At 38.5% G+C, this 27,682-nt stretch overlaps 1 protein-coding gene across 1 annotated transcript in view; it reads right to left on the minus strand.

The window, feature by feature from the left end:
* THSD7B (thrombospondin type 1 domain containing 7B) overlaps positions 1-27,682 on the minus strand; it is a 1,126,819-nt gene that overhangs the window by 505,881 nt on the left and 593,256 nt on the right. The window contains exon 6 of the mRNA XM_067742059.1: positions 24,750-24,919. Within this exon, the coding sequence (XP_067598160.1) occupies positions 24,750-24,919 (170 nt within the window). The remainder of the gene's footprint in view (positions 1-24,749; positions 24,920-27,682) is intronic.

A 27,682-nucleotide genomic window follows, 5' to 3' on the forward strand; every position in this document is an offset into this window, starting at 1 on the left:
CTAGACCACATATTGACCTTAAGTTTGTAGACTAAGCAGTCTACAAGTATATTCCGGTTCAATTAGCAAAATATTTTATGAGACAAGTACTACTAGTATCTCCAGTTTCCAGTGCGACAATTGAAATTTTAAAATTCTGCCCCAGCTTCTATAATTAGCAAAAGCAGAGGCAGGACCTGAACCCGGCCAGTGTGATTCTGGTTTTCCCTTTTCTTCACCATGTTAGACTCTTCCAGCTCAAGGCTCTGAAATTCTTGAATTCAGTGCACATTTTCATGGCTGTAGGTTGGAATCTATCTTTTTAATTTGACTACAGTGCTTCTCAGTACCTGTGTTTTGCTTGTTTTGAATCTACATGCTGAATTTTTTTTTTGCAATAATCAGGAGATAATACATTAACTAATACGATATGTTATTCTCTGGCAGAATTCTGATGCATACAGAGAATACAGACATTTAAAACAGCTGAAATGCTGTAGAATTTTACAAATTTTGTCTTTTGTTTAGACAGTAGTCAAGTTATTAAAAAGCTGTCTTGAGAAGTTGCATACTCCAATTTTTTGTACATTTAAATATACCATCAGAGCAAAACAGGTTATAATATCAAAAAGACAGTGATTTATGTTTTAAAATATTACAGTTGCTTTCTATGAAGTCTTAATTTGAGAGAAAAAGCAACAAAAATAATGAGATAATTATTTAATTTAAAAACACAATTAGATGATTTTATATTAAAAGCAGTGTGGATGTACTCATAGCTTATTTAAATACAAATAAACATTAATTCTGAAAGTATTCCTACGTATTTTTTAAAAGGGAGGGTGAACTGAATTTTCCAAAGTAATATAGATGTCTTTACATAATAAAATGAGATACAGCTGCACGCAACAATTTTTTTTTTTTAATGTTTGTATATCTTTTTTTTTTGCGGTACGTGGGCCTCTCACTGTTGTGGCCTCTCCCGTTGCGGAGCACAGGCTCCGGACGCGCAGGCTCAGCGGCCATGGCTCACGGGCCCAGCCGCTCGGCGGCATGTGGGATCTTCCCGGACCGGGGCACGAACCCGTGTCCCCTGCATCGGCAGGCGGACTCTCAACCACTGCGCCACCAGGGAAGCCCCTATGGTAAAATGAGAATTTTAACTGCTCAAATATTTTATGAAAATCTCATTCAACCAAAAGCAGAACTTCTAGAAGAATCTATTGACGGTACATTCATAGTGGAAGTTGTAAAGAAAGTAGGGAAAGGAGCTGCTACCCCAGAACAAAGTCTGACAAATGAGAGGCTATCTTTGGCAGTGTAGACATGACAAGAGCACTGGCAGAAAGCAATCTGAATGGGATTAACTGAGATTCTGTCCCCTATAGTCCTATTTAGTGGCAGTATATAGACACTATTTTTCTAACCCTCAGACTTTTGATTGGCTAAATATAGTATGGTTAACATAAAAAGAAGTGAATTGTCCTAAAGAAGGAGAAGGAGGAGGAGGGTATGAGTTTAAAGAAGAAAAAAGATAAAGAAGCCACCAGAGAATAAGAATTTGGAGGATAAAATTGAGGCAGAACACTGTGCCTAATAGGCCAATGAAAAATGCTACTGAGTTGAAGAGTATGATGTAGGATATGTCTCTTCATTTTCTTCTTCCTCCAAATCTTCAGGAAAACATCCATTTCTCATTAAATCATTGTTTCATCGGAGCTCTATTTGGAGACTGCGTTCAGAGACTGAGCCTTGTTCCAAGACGGAGATGGGTCAATTGGGAACCAGCCATGCATGGTCCTGCTGCACCCTGGTTTCCCTTCAAGTTCCTTAAGAGTTGGTGACAGACGCAGGAGCTGAGCTAGACTTGCACCCAGAATTCAGAAATGAAAGTTCCAAAAGCCGTGGGCTAAATCTCATAAGATGGAGTACATTTTATGGTGTAGGCTCACCCTGAAAGGAATTCTGACCCCCCCCCCCAAATTACAAGAACACCATAGAGGATTTGACAGAATAAAGCTCCAAGGGGGCTTGTGGGGCTGCATGGGAACTCTCCGATGAGCACACGTTGTAAAGGCTTGCACGCATTTAAAAAGAAGGAAACACAGCCAAGACCATATGTTAGTGAGTTTAGCACGGCATTATAATAACGTTATAAGGGCTAAAGCTTGGAATAAATTGGGCCTGTAAAAATGCTAAAGAATGCAAAAGAGGGCAAGGGGCACTTTAAAAGTTTTACGGTAAACAAAAAAATGACTGGATGACTTTTCAGCTTGGCAAGTAGAATAAGGAGACATAAGGGGAAGAATAGCAATGATAGTTTAAGAGTTAACATTTACTTTTCTCAGTGCCAGGTACTGAGCTAATAAGCATTTTATGTTTACTGTTTTATACGATGCTTATAACAGCCCTGTGTAAACAGAGCTATTATTAATTGGTCTTATTTTAGGCTTGGAGAAAACAGGTTCCTAGAGGGTAATAAGTGACTTTGTCTAGGTCACACAGCTTGCAGGGGACATGGACTGAGTCTGAACACAACATTCTGAGTCCAGAGCCTGCCCTTTTAGGCACCTTTCGAATTAGCATTGTTGCTGTAATTACTGAAATCCTTGTCTCCAGGTGAAAAAGGTAGAAACATCTTGGTTAAGAAGGGATCAAAAATCTAAAGTAGACAAAGAGATCCTGTAGCTTCTCAAAATAAAATTAACCTCCTGCTCCATGTAAATTACAGCCCGGAATAGATGGAACTTATAGAACCAATGCCTCAACCACTGCTGAGATGGGAGAGAAGGGCCCACAGGTTTGCTGTTTCCCTTTGGTTTGCAAACCAAAACATCCAAGCCCTCACCCCACAGAGCTGTGGAAGGCCTGGCCCTGGGAAGGGGTCTGAGGATTCCCCCAGAGTGCAAGATCACTTCCTGGGGCAGATCCCATTTCCCCTCTGGACCACTGGGCCAGTTGACCCAGGTGCCTCTGTGGCCGTGGTTCCACCACTGCAGGTGTAGGTCCAAAATCCCCCTTACTTCTCCAGCAACCTTAATCCCCACAGGCATGGTCAACAGGCAGCCTCTGTTACTAACCTGGAAGTTAATCAACACCACCAAAGCCTTAAGGATACCATAGGGAACTACATCCATCCATAAAAAGCAATTTGCACCTCAGTGTCAGAGTTTAGTGGCCACACCCCATCACAGGGAACCATCTTGCCTGGCCTCTCCTTCCCAAATGCCAGGCCCACTGCTCCCATTTCTCGAGGGCTTGCTTCCCTCAGAGGGCTCCCTGCCCTGGAGCAGTGGTTAAGAACACAGGCCCCAGAGTCAGACTCTAGATCAAATCCTGGCCCTGCCATTGTGACTTTAGGCTAGTTACTGCCAGCGTAGAGCCTTCTTTCTTATGGGTATAATGGGGAATAATAATGACTCATCTAAAGCATTTATATAGCACTTACGTCTCATAGCAGTGTCATGTACAAAGCAAGCATCAACAAATACTAGCTATTTGTATTATTCCCAGGTTCTGAGATATCCAACTCTCTGTACCTTGAGCTGTACGATCCAATATGGTACCCAGAAGCCACATAGCCACGTGTAGTTAAGGAGCACTTGAAATGTGGCTAATCCAAGAGATGTGCTATAAGTACAAAATACCTACAACATTTAATACAAAAAATAATTTAATAATAATAATTTTAAAATATCTCAGTTATTGTTATACTGATTACATGTTGAAATAATAATGTTTTAGATATGTTAAGCTAGATAAAGTATATTCCTAAAATTAATTTCACCTATTTCTTTTGACTTTTTTTCCTTTTTGAATTTTTTAATGCGATTCCTGGAAAAATTACTGTGTGACTCCTACTTGTGACTCACATTAGACTTCTAATGGACAGTGCTGTTCTAAGTGTGGTCCATGGAGCAAAAGCATAAGCATCTCCTGGGAGCTTAGAAACGCAAGATCCCAATCCCAGCCCAGACCTACTGACTCATGATCTGCATTTTAAAAGATCGCCAGGTAATCTGCACGTTCATTAACATCTGAGAAGCACTATTCCAGAGGGAAAATCAGTCAGCCTTCCATATTGTCTGCACGGCAGGGAGGGGAATCCCTTTTTACGCTGTTAGAGAAAGACACTGGGGCCCCATTTTTCAGACTCCACATAACTAGATGACCCATTAAAATTCCTATACTCCCCACCTTCACCCAGGGAACTCTGTCCCTTTAGGCTGCTTTAAGATAAATTATTTAGGGCCTTACTACATAAGAAATTTTAGACATGGAAGTGGAGGGAGAAAACAAACCAATTCTGAACAGGGAAAGAGGGTAGATTTCACAGGGTATTCAGTGTGATAATCATCCCAGGCCAAATTCAAAGGCTTATTTTTAAAGAGACAAGTAACCACAATGAAAGGAAATCATACTTCATTATGAAATGATTAGAGTTCATTAAGCATCCTTTATGATGAAAGAATATGAAAATATGACCCTTGAAGATAAAGTTGAAGATGGGAATGTTTGGTATAGAGAGAAAAAATGTAGGGAGTTTAGTGTGGCTAGCTTTACATTCTGAAGGGTTTTCATATACAAAATAGATCAATTTTACGTAGCTCCTAAGCACAGAGCTGGGAGAAATGGATGGAAATTAACAAGAAGCAATTCAACGTAAGAGAAGTCTATGCAATAACTGGAAGTTTATATAGTAATAAATTAGTTATCACTAGCATGCAATCTCAAACTACACTGAGGGACGCTTCAAAAGGAATTCACCGTGTCAGAGAAAGGTCTGCACCAGACAATCAAATCCAGCCCCTTTCCAACTGCAAACACTATGATTCCACTATCTCAGTTAGTAAAGATAACAGGAATGGTCACGACCACACAGCTAAGGTTATACTTCGACTTCTAGCCTTCACCTACATAAAGAGAGAAGGGTTAGTCTAGAGCTGAGAGACAGTCACTTAAGATTAGGCAGTTAATAAATGTATTGCTACTATGTTACATGAACACAAGTAATAAAGTTTCCTGGTCTATTCTAATACTCTCCAATTAAAAGGCAACATTTCCAAGGACAGATGTGTACATGGCTTCTCTGAAAACGGAGGTGGGTTTGAGTAGGAGTGGGGAGTCTAGTAATTATGGAGATTATAAATGATGATACAGGGCAACCCTTTGAGCAAGTAGGGTAAAGCTACATGTACTGTTAAAATATGTGAAGGAATTAGCTGTGCAACATGTGTCTTTTCAGTGACTGTCTCATCCAGGCCCTTGAAATCAACCTCACCTGCCCATATCCACAATTAGTCATGGGCCTCACCCACCTGTCAGTTCCATCCCTCAGCTCCTTACTCTCTCCTCTATCTCTCCAATGCTACCCCCTCCCAAGGTGGCTCTTACTTGAGTTATGAAGGACCTCCTTTTCTCCGCCCCCCCGCCCCCCACCCCCACCCCCATCCCCTGGCCTCAACAATCCTCTGGATAAACATCAAAACATATTCCGGTATGTCCTCTAACATCAAATACCAAGTACACCTGAATAAAAATTTCTTTCAAGTCCTACATTTTCCCCAAAATGCTCACCCATATTCTCATTTGGAAATGATCATGAGGCACTCAGATCTATTTCATAAGTTCCCCACCCCATGATAAAAATGGTCAACAGATAGGTAAAAAATGTTTGTAATTATAAATGGAACGAGGAAACTGCCGTGGAAAGCTGAGTTTTTAAGTATTATATAATGTTCAAAATAGGACGGGAAGAAAAAGAAAATAAAGCTCCTTTAAGAAGCCTTCTTTCTGACATAAAAAGAACAAAACACATTTACTTGTGACAGCAGGGTCTAAATTATACTGTCGAAGGCGTCCCCCCCTACTAAGAATAAAAGAGAAAGCCAGATGAAGTCTTACTAAATTAAGATTCATAGACTGATGCCTGGTCTGTAGCCACCATATCTTTTAAGCTTTAAGTCTACCTCGAGCCATTTGGAAACTGAGTACAAAGATAAGCATCTTCGTCTTTATAACAGGGTACAGATTTTCAAGGATCTTTGACACAGTATTATCACAAGAGAAGCTTTCTGCAGGGTCATGAAGAAAAGCCACGTAGCTTCTATAAGATGTAAGAATAACCAGGAAACAGAAACCCATAAAATCCTAGCTGAAAAACAAGTAGAGTTAGCAAATCACTCAAAGCTTCGATGCTAAAGCTGCAGACTCCACGCTGAGCCTCGACGTCTAGAGTTATCATTGGAACAAGTCCTTACAGGAGCTCTGTAATTCCTGGGGCTGCTTTCCAGACCCTAGAACTTGAACAGTTGCCACATTTAGCTGGAAAGAAAGTATTAGACTAGTGAGTGTGAAGACAAAAATCAGTGTAAGTTAGTAGAGATGGTGCATATTTTGTAAGCACATTAACTTTTAGGCCAGGGTAACAGGTGAAAAAAGTGGGCAATGAACAGAAGTCTAAGGCACTGGGCTTACCCTTAGGTCTGCAACGAACCAACGCTGAGGATCAGGCAAGTTCAACTACTGCAGGTCTCAATTTGCATATTTAGGATAAAAATATTAAATTGTGTCAATGTTCCCTAACCTTCCTCTTGTATAAGAATCACCTGTTTTATCACTTTAAAAATTTACAAATTTCTAGACCCACTGAAGCAGAATGACAGGGGAGGAGCTGAGAAACATATACATTTGACAAGTACCATAGGCCATTCGTATCACCAGGTTTGTTGATAATCACTGCTTAAATGTTACCTAATTTTCCACTCAATTAGTTCCAAGATTCCAATTCTTTAACTCTTGCTTCAAATAATAGTTTCTCATAGCCTAAACACATAAATGTGGAAAAGTACTCTTAAATCAACAAATAACTACATAGTTTATTTAAATGAAGTTATCAGTCTTAAAAACGATAGATGTGGTTTCAAGCTTTATCCGGTCTAAAGAATACGAAATGAGTCTGACCAATTTCATAGTATGTCCTAACTAGAAAAAAGAAAATTGCAGGTGTAGAATTTTGGGGAAATGATGTACCTGTAGTGTCTCCAATCAATTCTATTTCAGGGAAAGGAGACTATACAGGTAACTAGAAAAAAATAATTACATATAAACAAATTTTCTTCCGAATGTAACTAACTTTTTTCATTTGTATTTCCCACTAGTATTTAATATACCTATGAGGTGAGAATGAATACATTCTATCATCTTTCATTTATAAAAGGATAAATTGAAGCCAGAATTGAGTAACCCCTCTGCCTAAGGCTAAGTATCATCATCAGTGGTACAGACAGAATTAGAATTCTATTTACTTCATTCTCAGTTCAGTATTTCTTTCCACATAATTCCATTTTATCAAAGTGTAATAACTATTATCTCACTTTCATGTACATCTGAAAATGCCCACAATAAAATCTTTTATTTTTTTTTAAAGTTTGTTACCTTGAGATTAATAGGTGGCAAGTTATACGTACAAACCTTTCATTGTCTGGAGTAGAATTTCCAAAATATTAGCTCTACCAACCAACAATTTGGCAGAATCATTTAAAATTTCACATCTCAAAAACTTCTGCAGGAAAAGCCAATCTGTTACATATTTGTTTCTCTACCCTTAATAAATTCTTCTTAGAGCTTGCTGGATAAAGGTGCACATCAATAGCCCAATACCTTTACAGTTTCTGTTTGATTCAGGGAAATAGAACACATTTCCCAGAAGTCTGGATGCTGTGATTTTCAAAATAGAGAGGGCATTTTCTAAATAGAAGTATCTGTTGACTGTGTGTGTTTTTACTGTAATAATTGCCTTTTATGAACTAACACCGCAAGACAGGATACTGTAAAATGAGGTTGCTTTTAGCCAATCAAAGATTTTGGACAGCATGGGGCATTCTATGGTTTCATATAGTGGAGATACTAGGTCTTGATTATAATCAGAAAACCAGCAGATCACTCACTATATACAATTTGTTACATTTTTCGTTGTAAGGGATATATTAACCAATGTGTACGCATGTGTGTTGTTGTTTTGTAGCGAGAGTTTCTCCATGGATCTGTCATATTTCTGCATATCTTGTGATCAGAGATAATGACAGATTTTGTTCCAGACTATTTTTTAAAGTATGTGTGTAGAGCGAACAGCCTTGGAAGAGAAGGATAAAGTCACCCTCTAGGGCAAAGGTTGTACAGGTTTGCTTCTAGCCCATTATGAAGGACTGCGGTCTCTAAGGCTCAATGTCTCTCTCCCCTTACACAACTCACTATGCGTGCAGGCATCACAGGTCCCTGTGTGTTGCACTATGGGAACTGGGGCTCCAGAAACCAGTACCAATGATGACATTCTGGCAACTGACATGGCTGTGAGTGACAAATGCCCTTTGTCTCTGACCAAGGGGTCTGATGTCTTCTGCCAGTATCTATGAAAAGACTGCAGGCAAACATGTTTTCTGGCAAGTAGAATAATATCTGAGACCCTTTACTCTTCTTGAGATGTGTGTGTCAGCTATTCACATTTGAGCTTACTAATAGCTCTTGCTACAATGACTTTGCACAATTTCTTTAGAACTGTTTGTCTTTCAATTCTCTGTTTACATACTAAGAAATCCTGGAGAGTCATTTTATGACTGGTCATTTCAATTAAGTAACTGAACAGCCCTGGGGAACTTCTGAAAAAGTCAAAACTTTTGTTATATGTTCTATTTATTACACCATTCCAAAATTCACACATCTACTGCTTTTTCTGTGTCAAACTGGTGCTTAAGTCATGGTCTGTGGACTTCATCCATTAAAGTCAACTGGGATGCTTTGAATGGGGTGTTTACATACCCACCTCCCAATTTCTAGGGAAGTACCAAATCTGTTAGCAGTCGATTCTGAAGGCACTCGTAGAGAACTCACAGATTAGTGCCATGTTCTTGGTGACTGACTAATCTCAAGAAGATATGAACTGACACAGAGATTCAGGAGTGACCTTTCCTATACACATCATACCAGATGCAGGGCAGCGAAGTATCAGATGCAGGGCAGTGAAGTATCTGGCCAGTGCCTGAGTCACGCCCTTCCCAGAGAGAACTGATCACATAATCTTATTAGCGAAAGAAACTCTGCTGTTGGATCATATTCTAATTTTCTCATTCTACAGATGAAGAAGCTGAACTATCTGCATTTTAATAGAAACTTTAAAAGACGTACTCCTCTCCTCTTCTGGGTTGCTTGCTTTTTAACCTTGCATTTGAAAAATACTTTTTACACACCTTGAGAATATAATATTCTTTATATTATACCTACATAATTCATTTTTATGTTTCTCCAAATTGGCTTTGACCTCCTGATAGTCAAGGTTGATTTGTGCATCTCTCCATCTCTAATATTTGATACACTGTGTCACCAACGGCAGGGCCCCGATAAATGTGCGAATACACAAGAAAGCAAAGCTTTTACTCTCCGAAAAAGAACAAATAACACTTTGTACTTATTGAGTGCTCAGTATATATCAGGTACTGGGCTATGATTTTTTTTTTCCTTTAAATATGGATCACCTCATTTTCTCCTGACAACTCCACTGTCATCTCCATTTTACTTTATTTTTATTCATGTATTTATTTTTAGCTGCGCCGCACGGCACGTGGGGTCTTGGTTTCCTGACCAGGGATCGAACCCTCACCCCCTGCACTGGAAGCACAGAGTCTTAACCACCGGACCACCAGGGAAGTCCTGTGTTATCTCCATCTTACAGAGGAGAAGACTGAAGGCTCAGAGAGGCTATGTGACCCATCCAACATTATATAGGTAGGAAACAGGGGAGGTGGTGGTCAAACATGGCAATCCCAACTTCAGCACCTAAATTCTTAATTATAAGCTAATTGGACCTCTGTACCCCCTAACATCATACTACATACCCATATATTCACAAGGACCACCCTCTTGTTTAATTTTAGTAAACCGCAAGTATTGGTTTATTTCTCGGTAGAGAAAGGGCTTGAGTAGGCAGAATAACGTCTAAATCTTACTCCCTACTACCTGTGATACATTATGTTATATGGCAAAGGGGAATTAAGTTGGTGTAGAATTGAGATTCCTCATAAAATGACTTTGAGATGGAGAGATTATTCTAGATTATCCAGGTGGGACCAGTGTGATCACAAGGATCCTTATAAGTGGATGAGGGAGGAATAAAGGTTATAGAAAGACATCTGAAGACGTTGCCAGGTAGCTCTGAAGACAGAGGAAGGAGTCATGAGACAAGAAATAAGGGGGGCCTCCCGAAGCTGGGAAAAGTGAGGGATGGATTGTCCCTTAGAGTCTCCAGAAGGAGGACGGCTCTGCTCACATCTTGATTTTAGCCCAGTGAGACCCATTTCACACTTCCGACCTCCAGAACTGTTAGATCATCAATTTGTGTTGTCTTAAGTCATTAAGTTTATTACAGCATCAATAGGAAATTAATACAGGGGTAATTAATTAATAGAAAAGAATACCGGTGGCAGAGACACCGAGCTGCCCCTCAAAGATCTGTGTTTCTCTTCCAAAGTGTGCAGCCATTGCTAGAAAATGGCTGCTTAGCCAGGGGATTCCCCCTTCCCTCATTCTTCTTCATTGAAACAGGGACACAATGACTAGTCTCTTAAATGTACTGTGCGAGAGTATCAGCTCTGAATCAAGATGTTTAAGATCTGGGTCCATGATTCTCCTGTTCTTTGCTGCCTAGGTGACTACGCGATGCTAGCCTCTAGCCACAAGATGGAAACTCAAGCACAGAAAGGTCAACTAACTTGCTCAATGCCACACCATGTGGCTGGAAAAGAATGAGTGGAAGGGAGGGTGTCGAGGCTGGAGAGGTATGCCAGGGCCAGATCGTACATGGCTATGTGAGAGACGTTATGAAGTTTTAATTCAGAGGGAGTCACTGAAGTCATTTTGCACGGGAGCGATAGACTCAGATAAGCTTTCTTGTCAAGTTGCTTCAGCTGAGTGTGGAAAAGAAAAATAATAATAGCTCATAGTTATTCAGTGCCTATTGTATAAGGCTCTGTTGTAAGTGATGTGTAAGGGTGTGTGTTCATGAGCTAGGAATGATCATCATCCCCACACGGCTTGTAAGTGACAGAGTGAGAATGTGGACAGAGGTAGTGTGTCTGCAGAGACCGTGTGCTAAACCACATTAAATAGGCCCCACTCTATTTATATGGGAGTAAGAGTAGAAGGAGGGAAATAAGTCAGGAAACTATTACAGTAGTTTCAAATGAGAAATAATGCTAGAAGGGAGATAGAAATAAATAGAATAAACAAACAAACAAAAAAATAGTAGAGCTGTAACCAAGCAGGACCCCGTGGGGCTTCCCAGAACAGTCCCGTCCCCCTTATCCTCTACTTTAGCTCCTCTGTGGAATACCTAGATAATAGTATCTGATGCATGTTTCCTGAGTTGCTTTACAGATGCTAAAACCCCACCAGATTAACTACTTGATGACCATGAGCACATAGTCCCCAGGACTACTGGCACCTGAGGATTGATACCGTTAACCCCTGTGTCACTGCCCTGTTACCTCATCATCAACCAATTGGAGAGTTATGCACAAGCTGATCACATGCCCTGGGACACCCCTCACTCACCTCGTCTTTAAAAATGCTTTGCTGAAAGCCATAGAGGAGTTCAGACTTTTTGAGCGCTAGCTGTCCCAGATACCCTGTACAGCGCCTTACAATAAACGCTGCACTTTCCTTCACCACAACCCAGCATCAGTAGATTGGCTTTACCGCATGTGGGCGAGTGGATCCAAGTTTTGGTTCAATAACAGAACTAACAAAATTTGGTGACAGACTGAATGTGGGCAAAGAGGTGAATGACAGTGAAATGCCAAGGATATTGCCCAGGTTTTTAGCATGAACATTTGGCAGCAGGAGAGTCAATATCCTGAAGTTTGGAATCCTGGGAAAAAATCTGATATGGGGCTGGGCAGGACAATAAAAATTACAATGTGGGAACACTGCATTTAAAATGCTACAGCTTATTCAAAAAGAAATATCTGGTTTCAGTACTGAGCTTCAAGCCTAAAAGAATTGGGACAACTCAGGTACATCTCATCAACAGTTTGAAATAAAATCAAAGTCTTAGAAAAGCAGACCTTGAAAGAATAAAATGAACTACAATTATATTCCACATGGAGACACAGAGAATCTTAAAATTAGAAGAGGTATCACAATTCGGCAGCTTTTTCAGCTTTTCTCTTGGCATGGAAAATTTTTTTTTTAAAGCAAAGTGTCTTTTATTTATTTCTTTATTTATCTATCTATTTATGGCTGCGTTGGGTCTTCGTTGCTGTGCACAGGCTCTCTCTAGTTGCAGCGAGCGGGGGCTACTCTTTGCTGCGGTGCACAGGCTTCTCATTGCGCTGTCTGCTCTTGTTGCGGAACACGGACTCCAGGCGCATGGGCTTCAGTAGTTGTGGCTTGAGGGCTCAGTAGCTGTGGTGCCTGGGCTTAGTTGCTCCACAGCATGTAGGATCTTCCCAGACCAGGGATCGAATCCGTGTCCCCTGCACTGGCAGGCAAATTCTTAACTAGTGCTCCACCAGGGAAGTTCCTTGACATGGAAATTGATTCTTCTCTCCATTATTGAGAAAATGGCCAGAAGACACAAAGAGTAATTCAGCCATTCTTAAACACACAGAGATCTTATTAAGTGACTCTTCCCTCTTGAGGACAGAACTCGGTGTGAAGTTCAAACTAGAGCATGGAAAAATGCTAATGACTAAAATAAATTGGTGAGAAAGTTGTGAAACTTTCCTGCAGGAAGAGCTGGACAATAAGTGGGTATTTCTTCTATGTCCTACTTGCATTCACATATTCAACAAGGCTGGAGAAATAGATTTGGAAGGGATAACTTTGTTTCAGAAATTGCACTGCCAAGAGGAACCTCATTACATCTTGGCCTGGTGTTGGAGAAGAATCTAATCCAGCTGACAAAATGAAGTTTAGTGAGACAGCCAACTAAAGATTGTAAATGCACTAGTCTCAGCAGATTTTTTCCAAATGCAATCTTCGACTCTGAAAAGAACTTAACTCTTTACTAATGAAGTGCAGGTGTATGTGAACGATCGCAAAGAAGAGAAGAGCTGTTCCAATGTGAAAAGAAATGCCTGAAACTGAATGGTAAGACTAGATGCAGGGGTTTGAATTCATTTGTTCAAGAAATACATACTGAGCTCTTCCTCCTTTTGCTGGACGATGTACCGACTGCTGTGAAGTCGACCACAGGTACTGACAATGTTGTTCTCAAGATTTATGCCAGATGAAAAGAAGAGGGAAAGGATGAGGAACAGGAAGAAATGAAAAAAAAAACTGAATGATACATAAAAGAAGAGGAAGGAAAATGAGGTTGAGAGAGGAAAAAAAGAGAAGGAAAATGAAAGAGAAAAAGAAGAGCTTTTACAGCTGCCACCATCCTTCAGGCTCATACTATGTCTCATCTAGATTATCATTATAAATCCTTAAAAATAGCATCTCTCGGGCTTCCCTGGTGGCGCAGTGGTTGAGAGTCCGCCTGCCGATGCAGGGGACACGGCTTCGTGCCCCGGTCCGGGAGGATCCCACATGCCGCAGAGCGGCTGGGCCTGTAAGCCATGGCCGCTGAGCCTGCGCGTCCGGAGCCTGTGCTCCGCAACGGGAGATGCCATAACAGTGAGAGGCCTGCGTACCGCAAAAAAAAAAAAAAAAAAATAGCATCTCTCATTCTTTCTTTCAATACTCATTGAGTTTTGTTGTCGCTGAGCCCTCTAGAAAGTAGAGCTTATGATGAGAATTAAGGTGTTAATATTTTATCTGGGAATTCCCTGGCAGTCCAGTGGATAGGACTAGGTGCTTCCACTGCAGGGGGCATGGGTTCAATCCCTGGTTGGGGAACTAAGACCCCACATGCCACAGGGCACAGCCCCAAAAAACCCACTTCCTTTGCAAGTTGCAAGGCAAGGAGGCAGTGACAGGGGAAAAAACACCAGGAGTAAAGCAAGGAAAATATGAAGCAATGCTATGCAATGTGTTTTGCTGGCTACCGTTTTATTGGGTTGGCCAAAAAGTTCATTTGGGTTTTTCCAGAAGATGGTACAAAAAAACCTGAACGAACTTTTTGGCCAACCCAATACAATAAAACACAAAGGTATATAGGCCAGATTTGTGTATTTGGAAAACCGGATTTCTCTGGAAGGATTAAAAAGAAGATACTGGAATAATATACAGGTGCACTGGGAATAGCCTGGCTCCCTCCTAAATCATGTTCCCCTTGAGTGACGCTTCACTCCTCACGGAGCTAAGTCTCCTACCCTTTCAGGTTGTATCTCCCAGGTTGAACTACCAGCTCCTCAGCTGCTACTCAAGAGGCCAGATCCCAGGCACTACAATATACTGTTTTATCCAAGTCTGAAAATGGACTGAGAGCCACGTCCTTGTAGAGCATTGGCCAAGAGAAAGAAAGACAAAGGTGGTGAAAGAAACATGAGAAGCGGCAACACTTGAATTCAGTTCAAGTACCTTTTATTTACCAGATACTGTGCTAAATGCTGGGAAAATAACAGTGAACAACACAGACGAGGTCCCCAACATCACAGACCTTGCACAGTAGCCTGGTTAACAGCGCACACAAGAAGTGCAATTACAACGCAGTGAAATAACGTGACTGGGGAGCAGAAAGCCTATGCCATCTCAAAGGATTCCCAGAGGAAACAATTTCTAAGAAGTAGAGGTTATCCAGGTGATAGGTCAGAGCTAGGGAGAAGTTCATGAGGGTGAAGGGGAATGAGGGAAACCTTAGGATCATGGCCAGTGGTCAGACAGAGACTAGCTCCAAAGGTCTAGAATGTTAAAAAAAAAAAAATGTTTAGTATTGTTGGAGCTCAGAGTGTTGCACAGGGATAGAGAGGGTAATACTTCAAGTCCTAGCACCTCATGACCATTATATGGCCAAAGACCACAGCCTAGAATTCTGTCTCTACCCTAAATTCATGGCCCTCACCTTCATCCACTCCATATCCATGTCCAACTTGATTACTGGTTTTACTCTAAATATGTTCTATGACTTTCCACTTCTGTGTCTTTACTCACATGGTTTGCTTCACCTGGGATTCTGTCCCCTTCATATGAACCCCTGTCTAAAGCATGCCCGTCTGCTAAGGCCCATGTAAAAGCTTTCTTCTTAACAAACATACCCTATTGCCCTCACATCTCACTGGTTCAGCCTCCCCTTCCGTAAAATTCCTATTTTCTTGTAAGGCACTTATTTCTGTAGTTATTTGTTTGTCTCATCTCCCCTCCTAGACTGTTAAAGATCAAAAACTGATAGACATAAATAATTTGAAATCATTTGTGGTTTCCATGATCTCTTTTCTCTGGGGAACAACAAAGGGGGCAATATTTAACTATAAAAATTATTCAAAAATCAACTACCTAGTGTAGTGAGACAAGACCACTGGGTAAAGTCACAGTTTCAGTCCAAGCTGGCCCAGTGACTGTCTTTGTTGTCTCTCCTTTACCTTCCTCCTCAATCTTTCTGCAAGTGATGGACCATTTCCATCACTTCATGATCCTCGTATCTTCTATTTAATACGATTTCATTCCAGGGCCTCTGGACCACCTGGCCTTGGCATGGAATGCTGATCTCCACATTGGAGATCATTTTGGTTTTGTCAACAGGAAAACAATTTCTTCCACTGTGTTACCCAAAAAGCAAAAAAAAAAAAAAAAATTAACAAAACTCAGTATTTCACTCTCACTTGAAGAGCTTTCCATTTTGAATGCCACAGCATTAAAAATTTGCCCTTTATATGATAGATGCTGGCACTCGGAAATAATAAAGAAGGACCCCAGCATGTCTTTCAAGGGCTTTACAGCTTAATGAGTAACAAAGACAATCAGAATGGCCAGATATCAGGCAAAAAGTGGTGTGCTGTTACAGGAGTATGATCTTAGCGCAATTTTAGGATTAGAAAAGCTAAACTGTTACTGGCAAAACCACTGGAAAAATCCAAACTCACATCTAGTTCTAGGTTCTTGACGATCTCCCTCCTCTGTGATGCCACATACTCTGGTTTCAGTAGTACACTGTGCTGAATCATCAATTCAGTTGTGCTAATTCTGAATAAATATATAACATATTAAACAAAAAAGAACGTGTGTTCTTCCTTTTTAGGAGATCAAATTAAGCAGGGCTCACATGTTGTAAAGAAGGCCCATTTTTCCACAAGCTTATTCTCCCCCGCAAGGAGTAACTTCTATTCAATAGTAGACTTTCTCCTCAAATATTCTGCCTCTATCATTTGTCAAGGGAAGCTCTCTCCCGCTCTTATTTCAATCATGTGAATTAAACCCTGAGATAAATTTTAAAAAGTTTTTAATGTCAAGAACAGCCTGATAATCTAATGAATGCTTAAAGTAGGCACTCTTCAATATTTTCACTAAGTACAGTAATTCAGTAAACATTTGCTATATCATACTAAGATAAGTCTGTTACACTTAATTTAAAAAATCACTAAACTGAGACACAAATGCAATAAAACAGAACCACTAGAAACTAATCTCAATTTAGACACCAGGTGACCTAATCCCCTCTAAGTATTTAACGTTCCTTTCCTTTTAAACTTTTATCAGCTTTCACACTTTTGGAGAGAATATTTGAATTATATTCGTATATACTCTATATATTCCTAATAATTGAGTATGTTTCCAAGGTAGAAATATTACAGGCCAAAAGTCTTCTATCTCTTGGTCTCATGTGAACTGCCATCCAATATCCTGCTATTAATTAGCAAAGACTACTTCATCCAGTTACCTGTGATTCTCTGTTACTATAAAACAAGAGAAAATGCTGTAATCCAATTGAAGCAGTCTCATTTCTCCTCTAAGGGTTGATGCTAAGGGAATTTCTAAGCATATTATTTTCCTGACACTTTATTCTCACACCCAAATGAGCTTATTGACTTTTAAACCAATTTCTAAAGACAGATAAAGGACATTTCTAGACCCTCAAATGATGGTGGAATACCTCCTTCAATCGCCCCTTAAGAAATCTGTTCATAAGGTAAATTAGTTTATTTCATATCTCAAAAAGTTCTTGTATAGGTTTTTGCAAAATAAGTTTGCAAGTAGGACATGACCATTCATGAGAATTCTCTTAGCACACTGACATTTGTACTTTTTAATCCTTTACCCCTATATTGCCCCTCCCCCTTACTCTCTCCCCACTGTTAAACACTAGTTTGTTCTCTATATCTGTGAGTCTGTTTATGTTTTGTTATATTCATCCATTTGTTTTATAGTTTAGATTTCACATATAACATCATGCAGTATTTGTCTTTATCTGTCTGATTTATTTCACGAAGCATAATACCCTCCAAATACATCTGTGTTGTTGCAAATAGAAAAATTTTGTTCTTTTTTATGGCTGAGCAGTATTCCATTGTATATATGTATATACCACATCTTCTTTATCCACTCATGTAATTGATGGATGTTTTGGTTGCTTCCATACATTGACTATTATAAATAATGCACTATGAACATTGGAGCACATGTATGTTTTCAAATTAGTGTTTTTGTTTTCTTCAGATATATACCCAGGAGTGAAATTGCTGGATCATATGGTAGTTCTATTTTTATTTTTTTGAGAAACCTTAATATTGTTTTCCAGAGGTTGCACCAATTTACATTCCCACCAAGAGTGTAAGAGGGTCCCCTTTTCTCTACATCCTAGTCAATATTTGTTATTTGTGGTCTTTTTGACTATGTTCATTCTGACAGGTATGAGGTGATATCTCATTATGGTTTTGATTTGCATTTCTCTGATGATTAATGATGTTGAGCATCTTTCCATGTGCCTGTTGGCCATCTGTATGTCTTCTTTAAAAAACGTCTATTCAGATCTTCTGCCTTTTCAACTGGGTTGTTTGTTTTTTTGATACTGTGTTGTATGAGCTGTTTGTATATTTTGGGTATTAACCCCTTACTGGTCACATCATTTGCAGATATTTTCTCCCATTCAGTACACTGTCTTTTTGTTTCATCTATGGTTTCCTTTGCTGTGCAAAAGCTTTGAAGTTTAATTAGATCCCATTTGTTTGTTTTTGTTTTTTTTATTTTTGCCTTAGAAGACAGACCCCAAAAAAATATTGCTATGATTTATGTCAAAGAGTGTTCTGCCTATATTTTCTTCAAAGAGTTTTATGGTTTCCAGTCTTACCTTTAGGTCTTTAATTCCTTTTGAGTTTATTTTTGAATATGGTGTTAGAGAATGTTCTAATTTCATTCTTTTATATGTTGCTGTCCAGTTTTCCCAGAACCACTTATTGAAGATATTGACCTTTCTCCAATGTATATTCTTGCCTCCTTTGTCGTAGATTAATTTACCATAAGTGTGTGGGTTTACTTCTGGGCTCTCAATTCTGTTCCATTGATATATGTGCCTGTTTCTGTGCCAATACTACGTTTTGATGACTGTATCTTTGTAGTCTGAATTCAGGGAGTGTGATATATCCAGTTCTGTTTTTCTTTCTTAAGATTATTTGGCTATTCTTTTGTGTTTCCATATAAATTTGTAAATTATTTGATCTCCCCTGTGAAAAATGCCACTAGTATTTTAATAGGGATTGCACTGAGTACTATGGTCATTTTAACAATATCAATTCTTCCAATCCATGAGCACAGAGCATCTTTCCATATGTTTGTGTTGTCTTCAGTTTCTTTCATTAGTGTCTTATAATTTTGCAAGTACAGTTCTTTTACCTCTTTAGTTAGGTTTATTCCTAGGTATTTTATTATTTTTGATGTGATCGTAAATGGGGTTATTTGGTTAATTTCTCTTTCCAATAGTTTGTTGTTAGGGTATAGAAATGCAACAGATTTCTGTATATTAATTTTGAATACTAAAAATTTACTGAACTCATTGATGAACTCCAGAGATTTTTTTAAAGTTATCCTTAGGATTTTCTATGTATAATATCACATCAACTGCAAACAGTTATAGTCCTTTCCAATTTGGATTCCTTTTATTTCGTTTTCTTGTTTGATTGCTGTGGCTAGGACCTCAAATATTATGTTGAATAAAACTGTTGAGAGTGGGCATCTTTGTCTTGTTCCTGATCTTAGATGAAATGCTTTCATACCACTGAGCATGATGTTAGCTGTGGACTTACCATACATAGCCTTTATTATGTTCCTTCTGTATCTACTTTGTGGAGAACTTTTATCGTAAATGGATGATGAATTTTTTCAAAAGCTTTTTCTGCATCTATTGAGATAATCATGATTTTTATTCTTCGAACTATTAATGTAGTTTATCATATTAATTGATTTGTGGATATTGAACCACAAATGTGGTTAATGTAGTGTTGAATTCGAACTGCTAAAATTTTGTTGAGGATATGTGCATCTATGTTCATCAGTATACTGGCCCATAATTTTTTTTTTTTTGTAGTGTCTTTGGTTTTGGCGTCAGGGTGATGTTGGTCTCACACAATGAGTTCAGAAGCATTACTTCCTTCTGAATTTTTTAGAGTATTTTGAGAAGGATGAGTGTTAACTCTTCTCTAAGTGTTTGGCAGAATATACCTGTGAAGCCATCTGGTCCTGGACTTTTGTTTGTAGGGATTTTTAAAAATTACTGATTCAATTTCATTACTGGTAATTGATCTGTTCATATGTTCTATTTCTTCCTGGTTCAGTCTTGGGGACTGTACATTTCTAGGGATTTGTCCACTTCTTCTAGGTTGTGTATTTTATTGACATAGTTGTTCAGAGTAATCACTTATGATCTTTTGTATTCCTGTGGTGTCAGTTTCATTTTTTCCTTTTTCCTTTTTGACTTATTGATTTGGGTCATCTCCTTTTTTGTCCTGATGAAGCTGTATAAGGGTTTATCAATTTTGTTTATCTTTTCAAAGAACCAGCTCTTAGTTTCATTTATCTTTTTATATATATATATATATATATATATATATATATATATATATATATATATATATATATTTTAGTCTCTCTTTCATTTATTTCTGTTCTGATATTTATAATTTCTTTCCTGCTACTAACTTTGGGTTTTGTTTTTCCTTCTTTTTCTAGTTCTTTTAGGTATAAGGTTAGGTTGTTCATTTGAGATTTTTATTTCCTGAGGTAGGCTTGTATTGCCACAAACTTCCCTCTAAGAACTGCTTTTGCTGTGTCCCATAGATTTCAGGTCATTGGGTTTTTGTTTGTTTGTTTGTTTTCATTCGTTTCCAGGTATTTTTGATTTCTTCTTTGATTTCTTCAGTGGCTGTTTAGTAGCATATTGTTTAGCTTCCATGTGTTTATGTTTTTTGAATTTTTTTTCTTGTAGGTGATTTATAGAGTCATAGCTTTGCAGTCAGAAAAGAAGCTTGATATGCTTTCAATGTTCTTTAATTTAATGAGACTTGTTTTATAGCCTAGCATGTGATCTATCCTGGAAAATGCTCCATGTGCACTTGAAAAGAATGTTTATTCTGCTGCTTTTGGATTGCATGCTGTATATATCTATTAATAACTATTAAGTTCATTGGTCTAATGTATTATTTAAGGCCTGTGTTTCCTTACTGATTTTCTGTCTGGATGATCTGTCCATTGATGTAATTGGGATGTTACAGTCCCTTACTATTATTGTGTTACTGTCAATTTCTCCCTTTATGTCTGTTAATGTTTGCTTTATGTATTCAGGTAGTCCTATGTTGCCTGCATATACATTTATAATTGTTACATATTCTTCTTGGATTGATCCTTTAATCATTATGTAACATCCTTCTCAGAGATTAGCTTTTAAATGTTATTTAACTTCCTTATTTCCTTCTTAGAGACTAGTTTTTAAGTGTTATTTAACTTCCTTATTTCCTGTGCTCCTCTCATACCACTTCACATGCCACCACTGAATATAAACATCTCCGTTTATTTCCATATGTTCTCCCTGTCTCCACTTAGAACATGCTTTCATGTTGATCCTCCAAACTCTCTTGAAGCATTATCTCCATTATGAAGATTACTCTCAGGCATCATTAAATGGTTTTAACTATGTCATACATATATATATGGCCTATATATTACAAACATATGTACATATATAAAATGTAACACACTACTGAAGACACATTACCTAAGACATTATAGCATAATTGTTAGTACAATTGTTGTCACAATTAAAAGACTGTATTAATGAGGCATCTTTACAATTCCAGTGACTAGGACAGACCCTAAGATATAGCTAGCACATAACAAATTATTTTTGAAAAAAAAAGTTATGTGTGATGGTCATCCACTTTTTACTCACCAAACCAACATATTTAAAACTAGGACATGTTCCCTTATCTTATCAAGTACTGTCTTAATGCCAACTCTGGGCCCAGCATTATAGAGACATAGGACTTTCAAGAACTATCTTACTGGTGTGGAGTGGTTAACTAACACAATTAACAATTCAAAGCTAAATGGTGTGCATTCTAAAGTAGCTGTGTCCATTTAATGCCAAATACTGAATTTAAAACATGGTGCTTAACTGTCACCACACCAATATCTTTTCCCAATTTTTTATTTAGTTTTTAGGTTTTTGTTTTGTTTTGTTTTCTTCACCATATAAATACACTGCATCTCTAAGCCATTTCATCCCACATTTGTTGATATGCCAATCTCTAGGCCACACTGTCACGAATGGAATAAATTTTTCCCTGTCTTTATTAGATTTTTGAAAGTGCATCCCTTCTTTCAATGTTTTACCATCTGAGAAATATCCCTTGAATGCAGGCTGAGTGGTTTTAATTTCACCTGACCAAAGGGCAAGAAGAAAATGGCCTCACCAAATCCAAGCTTTTAGATTTATAGGTTAGCATCATTCTTGCTGGTGCTTCTGAACTATAAAAGAGAAATACAATTCTCTCTACAACAATAACTGGTAAACAAAATCATAAATACTCTGCTACATTTTCATTCACAATCTATTGGTCTGTCTACTATTACTAGTAACACTTCTCATATTGATTATTATAGCATTATTTTGGCTGCAGTTAAAACACCACATGGACAGTGAACAGCAGAACCAGGTAAATATGCCATAGATGTTATTATACTATTCCGACAAACACCCTGAATCGAGGTCAAATGGAGAATTGGCTAGCAACAAGAATAAGTTGGCAACAGAACTGCACGGAAGTCCCATTCATCCTCAGCATCCAGCAGGAGACTCTGAGGCCCTTGGGAGAGAATTAGCACTCTTTTCTGGGTTTTGTTGTTGTTGTTTTTATTCTGGTATCTAGATAGTCTATTACATTTTATTTCATGAGAGATCCATGGAAATTAACCTAATTTTTTCCCTAAGACTGTGGGTTCCTCTAAGATCAGGTTCTTGGAATGCAGAGTAATTAATTCACAGTGGATGGTGGGATTTTCAAGGAATAAAAGTCAAGCAATTCCACTTCAGAGAGTGAACAGAGTATCCTGGAGCCAAAGGAAAACTTAACCTTGTGGAAAAGTCAATTATGACTGAGAAAAGAGTTTCCAAAATCAATGCTCTTAAAATCCCCTCTCCCTTCCAAATCTAACAATAATTTTAAAAACCCAAAAGAAAAAAGCGATTCTTTATAAAAACTGAAATGCAAAAAATGTCATCAATTTTGGCCTTTGTTACTGCATTAGCAGAAAGGTTAGAAATATTTAAACTCTGCCTCTTTAATTGGGCAAACACTCTTTGGTCCCTTATAACTGCAATCCAATTGTTCTCTTGAACAATTTGACTTGAGCCAAGAAGACATTTTCATGTTGCCAGATTTGTCAAGGTATATCCATAAATAATAACAGCAGGAAATTAAAGCATTTATAAGAAAGGAAAGTAATGGCTAAATAACCTTTCTGGTTCACTTCCAAACAAGAGCAAAATCAAACCTTTGTAATGATTACAAAGATAAGTAGTAATCTTTACCATGCCTTTAATGCAATGTGGCTGTTCTGTATTTTCCAATGCAGCAATAGTTTGACTACTGTATTCAAATTTCTACAAGAGTACATTGTTGCGTTATATACATCCATGTGTATGTATCTTGTCCCCACATCTAAGTGCCCCCACTGAGAACTGGGTTACCAGGCTTAGGCTTTCTAAGGGCTTTCTGTTTCCATGTGTACCAAAGTATTAATTTGGAAGTATGCCTTGGCCTAAGATATTTTTCCTCTTTTTTAGATGCTTGAAGCACACTGTACCAGGGCTTAATAGGCTGCTAAATCTGCACTTAACACCCCTCCTCTATTTAACATCCCCCAACATGTAGCATACGACTTCCAATGCTAGAACACCATCCTTCCACTTTCCTCCTAATTACAAATTTCCTGCCCAGCATGTTTCCATTAAGAAAGCTGGAATGATTAAGGTTGAAAACACTATAGAAATAGGTGATCGATAAGAAAGCTATTTTTACTAAAGAAACTTTAGGAAGATGAAGATGTCAATAGAAGATTAAATGTTGAAGCTTAAAATTGATCATAATATATCAATTCTACAAAATTCTTATGTATGTGTTGACCCCTGAAGATCCTAGTACTGTAGACCACAGTAAAAGGGAAGAAGGAGAAAGTAGAAGAGAAAGATCCCCAAGGTCTGAAAGAATAATCTGAAGCTTTTTATCTAAATTCGTTCTTCCAAATTCAGAGGAGTAAACACAGTCATGTTCTATGCTGGAAGAGAAAGTGTGTAAATTGTCACTTTCCAAGGGTGACATTAGAGAAGGAAGAAAATTTAACTACTAATTTTTAAATAACTCTAGCCCTATAAATTTGACACTGTAACTTCAATTGTTGAAGCAAATGCTAAGGTATCTGTAAAGATGATCCTTCTATGAGTCATGGGCTGAATCATCCAAGGCTATGGTCATGGCCTCTGAAATGATGAGAGGCCATGTCACACACACAAAAAAAGGCACCTGGTATGAACAGCTTTACAGGATGAAATGGATGTATTTCTACAATAAGAAATCTCACATCTTCTCTCTCTAACCAAGTCCTACAGCAGAGAATGTACACGCACACTCAAGGAAACATTCTCACCTTGACCACTTCTACAGAGGGCACTGTTGGGTTCCCCAATGCGCCTGGAAGAGGCCATACATTTTTCTAGAGTGGAAGCATTACTGCACACTCTTAGCTTTTCAATCCATTGACTTAAATAAATCTGGGCCAGTTTTTCAGTCCTTATATGTTATCACTATCCTAAACTCTGAAACAAATGGATTGTATTATACACGCCTAATACAGAGCATACCACGGAGAAAGTTGTTTTTCCTCCTCCTTTTCCTCCTTCTTAGTTTCGTATTATCTAAAACCTGACAATAAATGAATGGATCCTTGATATCTGAAAGTGAAATGTCTGTAGAATTTCCCACACTCACAAATTCACAAAAAACTTCTCTTATAGAAAAAAAAAAAAGAATGCTACTAACTCTTCATCAACTGACTCACTCCAGCGTACCAGCACCTTAGCCTGTAGCAGTCATTTCTACTAGAGATCTTAGGTATATTTTCTCATTTAAGTTTCACAACAATCCTTTGAGACTGATATTATTAGCAGTACTATTTTGACTATTCGAAACTACTTCAAGCAACAGAACTTACGGATGTCTTGTAAAGAGTCAACAAAACATTAAATTTGTGAATGCTGACGGTCCATTATATCAAGGAGAATATGAGAAGATGGTGCTGGTGTTGATTTCCCTTCCAATCAGCAGCAGAATCTGTCCCCAGAACTGGCTGCCTACCTTCCTTGGCCCTCTGTGCCGTGGATGCTGGTGTGCTCTGGGCACAGTACACCTCCCGGGTCTGGATCCCACCTCCACAAACGGGTCCCGTCATATGCCAGTGGGGGTCTTGCTGCTCGAGGAGGAGAGAGACTTGGCATTCTTTCCATTCAGAGGTCCTCCAGGAATATCTGTTTGGTTTGTTTAAAAGAAGAAGAAGAAGTAAGGAAAATACAATATTCTACAGGAAACTTAAGTCATCAACATCAAATGTACGTAATCGTCTCTCTTTCTAGTACCAAATCTTTGCCTATGGATAAAGACGTTTACCAGCTTTGAATACTAAATCCCTTTTATTTCCTACAGCAAAATCACAGCAGCCTATCATGCTTATAGTACAGGCCCAGAGGAGCGAAGGAAGGAAATATGGATAAACAGTGGAAATGTCTCAGCCTCAAAGCTCTAAGAGAGTACAGAATCAAGGGAAGGAGCTGGAAACCAGTTGAGCCTAATACATAGCAGGTAAGCTTGTCATGGGGTTTCATTTTACAAACCTCTAGATGACTCTGTGTGAAAGTTGGCCTTTCTTTTTTAATTAGTAGGCCAGTGTATGAATGTCTGAACATATTAGTTTAAATGGACAGAGATTACCTCCAATTTTTCAACCTTCTTGATAGAGGTACTTCTATCAGTTTGACTCCACTAAGATAAGGGTATACATATTAAAAATGAGTTCACAATGTGCCACTATATTTAATTGACAATTACTTTTTTTTTCTTACATAAACAGACATGCCATGGTTATACTGATTTAGAATATGTCTTCCAGGTTTACAACTGGTTGAGATACCCACTGATAGACACACACACGCACACACACAAATAAAAGGAAAAAAACACAGTGAAGTTTGTACATAACTTACAGAAAACACAACCACCATAACAACACTACACTCATACCTGGAGAATGATTTCAGACAGAATTTCCTTTTGTGGCTTATTACAGCATTCCTCAAGCCCACAGCATTAACATAACCCTACAGCACTCCCATAAATACCAGAAGACTCACTAGCTTTCAAACAGTAAACCAAACCTAAGAACATTCTCATATCCGCTGTCCCATTTCAGATTTAAGGAAAGTTTTCTCAGTTATGTGATTGTTTAAAAGAAAAAGTAGCAATAAAAATAAACATGTGTCACTAAGGCCCTGGCCTTACAGAAACCAGAGTAAAAATGAAATCAAGTAACAGACATCAAAATCAGGAAGCAAATCTCTAAGAAAACTAAGAGTGAGCAAAGCCTCTCACAATGAGTGTCATCATTCTAAAAAGCTTGAAAGCTGAGGATCAACAGTCTTGTGAAAAGTCCATTGTAGAAGAAGAATTTGGACAATCCTGTGGGGTTTGTTGTAATAATTCTTCTCCCTCTGCCTCACTATTTGATCTTCACAGGGTTTTCCAAGTGAAAATCAGTCACCGGGCTGGGCAAGAGTCTGAAATGTAGAGTTCAGGTCCTGTTTATTACTAGGGGAATATAGACAATAATGTGTTTCTAATTCCTGGGCATGAGATCGAGAAAAGTCCAGGTCTTCCCAGAGACGGTCCTTCTCCAGAGGTGATGCTCCAAAGCCCTTTCTCCTCACTAGACAGAGTTGTCTCCCTTGGCTTCATGGTGACCCAGGCAGAAGGCTTGTCTCTTGTGTCTCTGAGTCTCAGGGTACAGGTAGCTCGTTTGTCTCTGGACTCCAGGGCAAGGCACAGTGAGGTAGGGGTGGGATATCGGATGGTTATCACATTCTCATTTCAAACCCTCTTCCTCCAATGATTCCCTAAAAGAAGAGCTCTCTGTCTATTAAGGAGGTCAGATATAGCCCTGACTCCAAGGCTCCTATGATATAGTGAGCACATAAGGTAGGCAAAAAGGGGCAGTGCGGTATAGACAGCAAGCATGCTTTCGAGTCAAACTGACGTGGTCTGAATCTGAGCCTTGCCACTTACTAGGCATGTGACTTTCACTGAGTTCTATTTTGTAAAATAGGGATAATAATACCAAATGTGAATCAAGGAGTATAATAAATGTTCAATAAATGTTCATTCCTTTTTTTCTTGTGTCCTTCTACACCTGCCTTTTGTCCCCTGCTGATACAGAAAACACACACACACACACACACACACCCAACACTGTACTTATAAGAACTTAATTGATTTCATCCAAAGTCCTAATATTAAGGATCCAGGAATGCAATGGTCTAACTTCCAAGAACCTAAGTTCAGCAAAGAGCATAAAAGAAACTTAGAGAGTTTAGAATTATAGCAAGTCACAGTAATCTGTTCACTTGTTTGAAAGGAATGGGCCATGCTGTATAAATTGCTTTTTCAATTAATTTATCATGACCCTATAAGAATTAGCAATGGAGGAATTTGAGAAGTCATTATGGAGAAAAATGAAAAGGAAAATTTAATAACTATATCTATCTATCTATCTATCTATATATATATAGTCTTATATATAATGTAACAAAAACCCTGTTGCTAGCTCATTAACCAAAAACACCCAAATTCTATTCATTGGCAAACAACGAATTCTCTAAGGATAAAGAAGACATTTATCACTACTGCTATTGTTTACTACCTCAGAGAAAATACCAACCCAGAAAGAGGCAAAGGAAAAAACACACCAGTGAAGGGCTTCTAAATTCCTTTTTAAAATGCAGGTCCTTTCATAGTCTGTCTTTTTTTTCTTTATTTTTTTTCAAATGCACTATCTATGTTTAATCAAAATCACCCAGAAGCCATGAAAACTGAACAGTCTGAATTCCACCAACCTGGGAAAGTGTCTCTAGGATCTGACAGAATAAGAAATCAAAGGAGACCGCTCAGCTAAACGTTGCTTGTTATCTCCTTTAGTAGTCATTACAGGGATAGTTCTCCAGGCTCTGGACAACTTGGCTTTC

Source organism: Pseudorca crassidens, chromosome 6 (assembly GCF_039906515.1).
Source record: "Pseudorca crassidens isolate mPseCra1 chromosome 6, mPseCra1.hap1, whole genome shotgun sequence".
In the NCBI taxonomy this organism is placed as follows: domain Eukaryota; kingdom Metazoa; phylum Chordata; class Mammalia; order Artiodactyla; family Delphinidae; genus Pseudorca; species Pseudorca crassidens.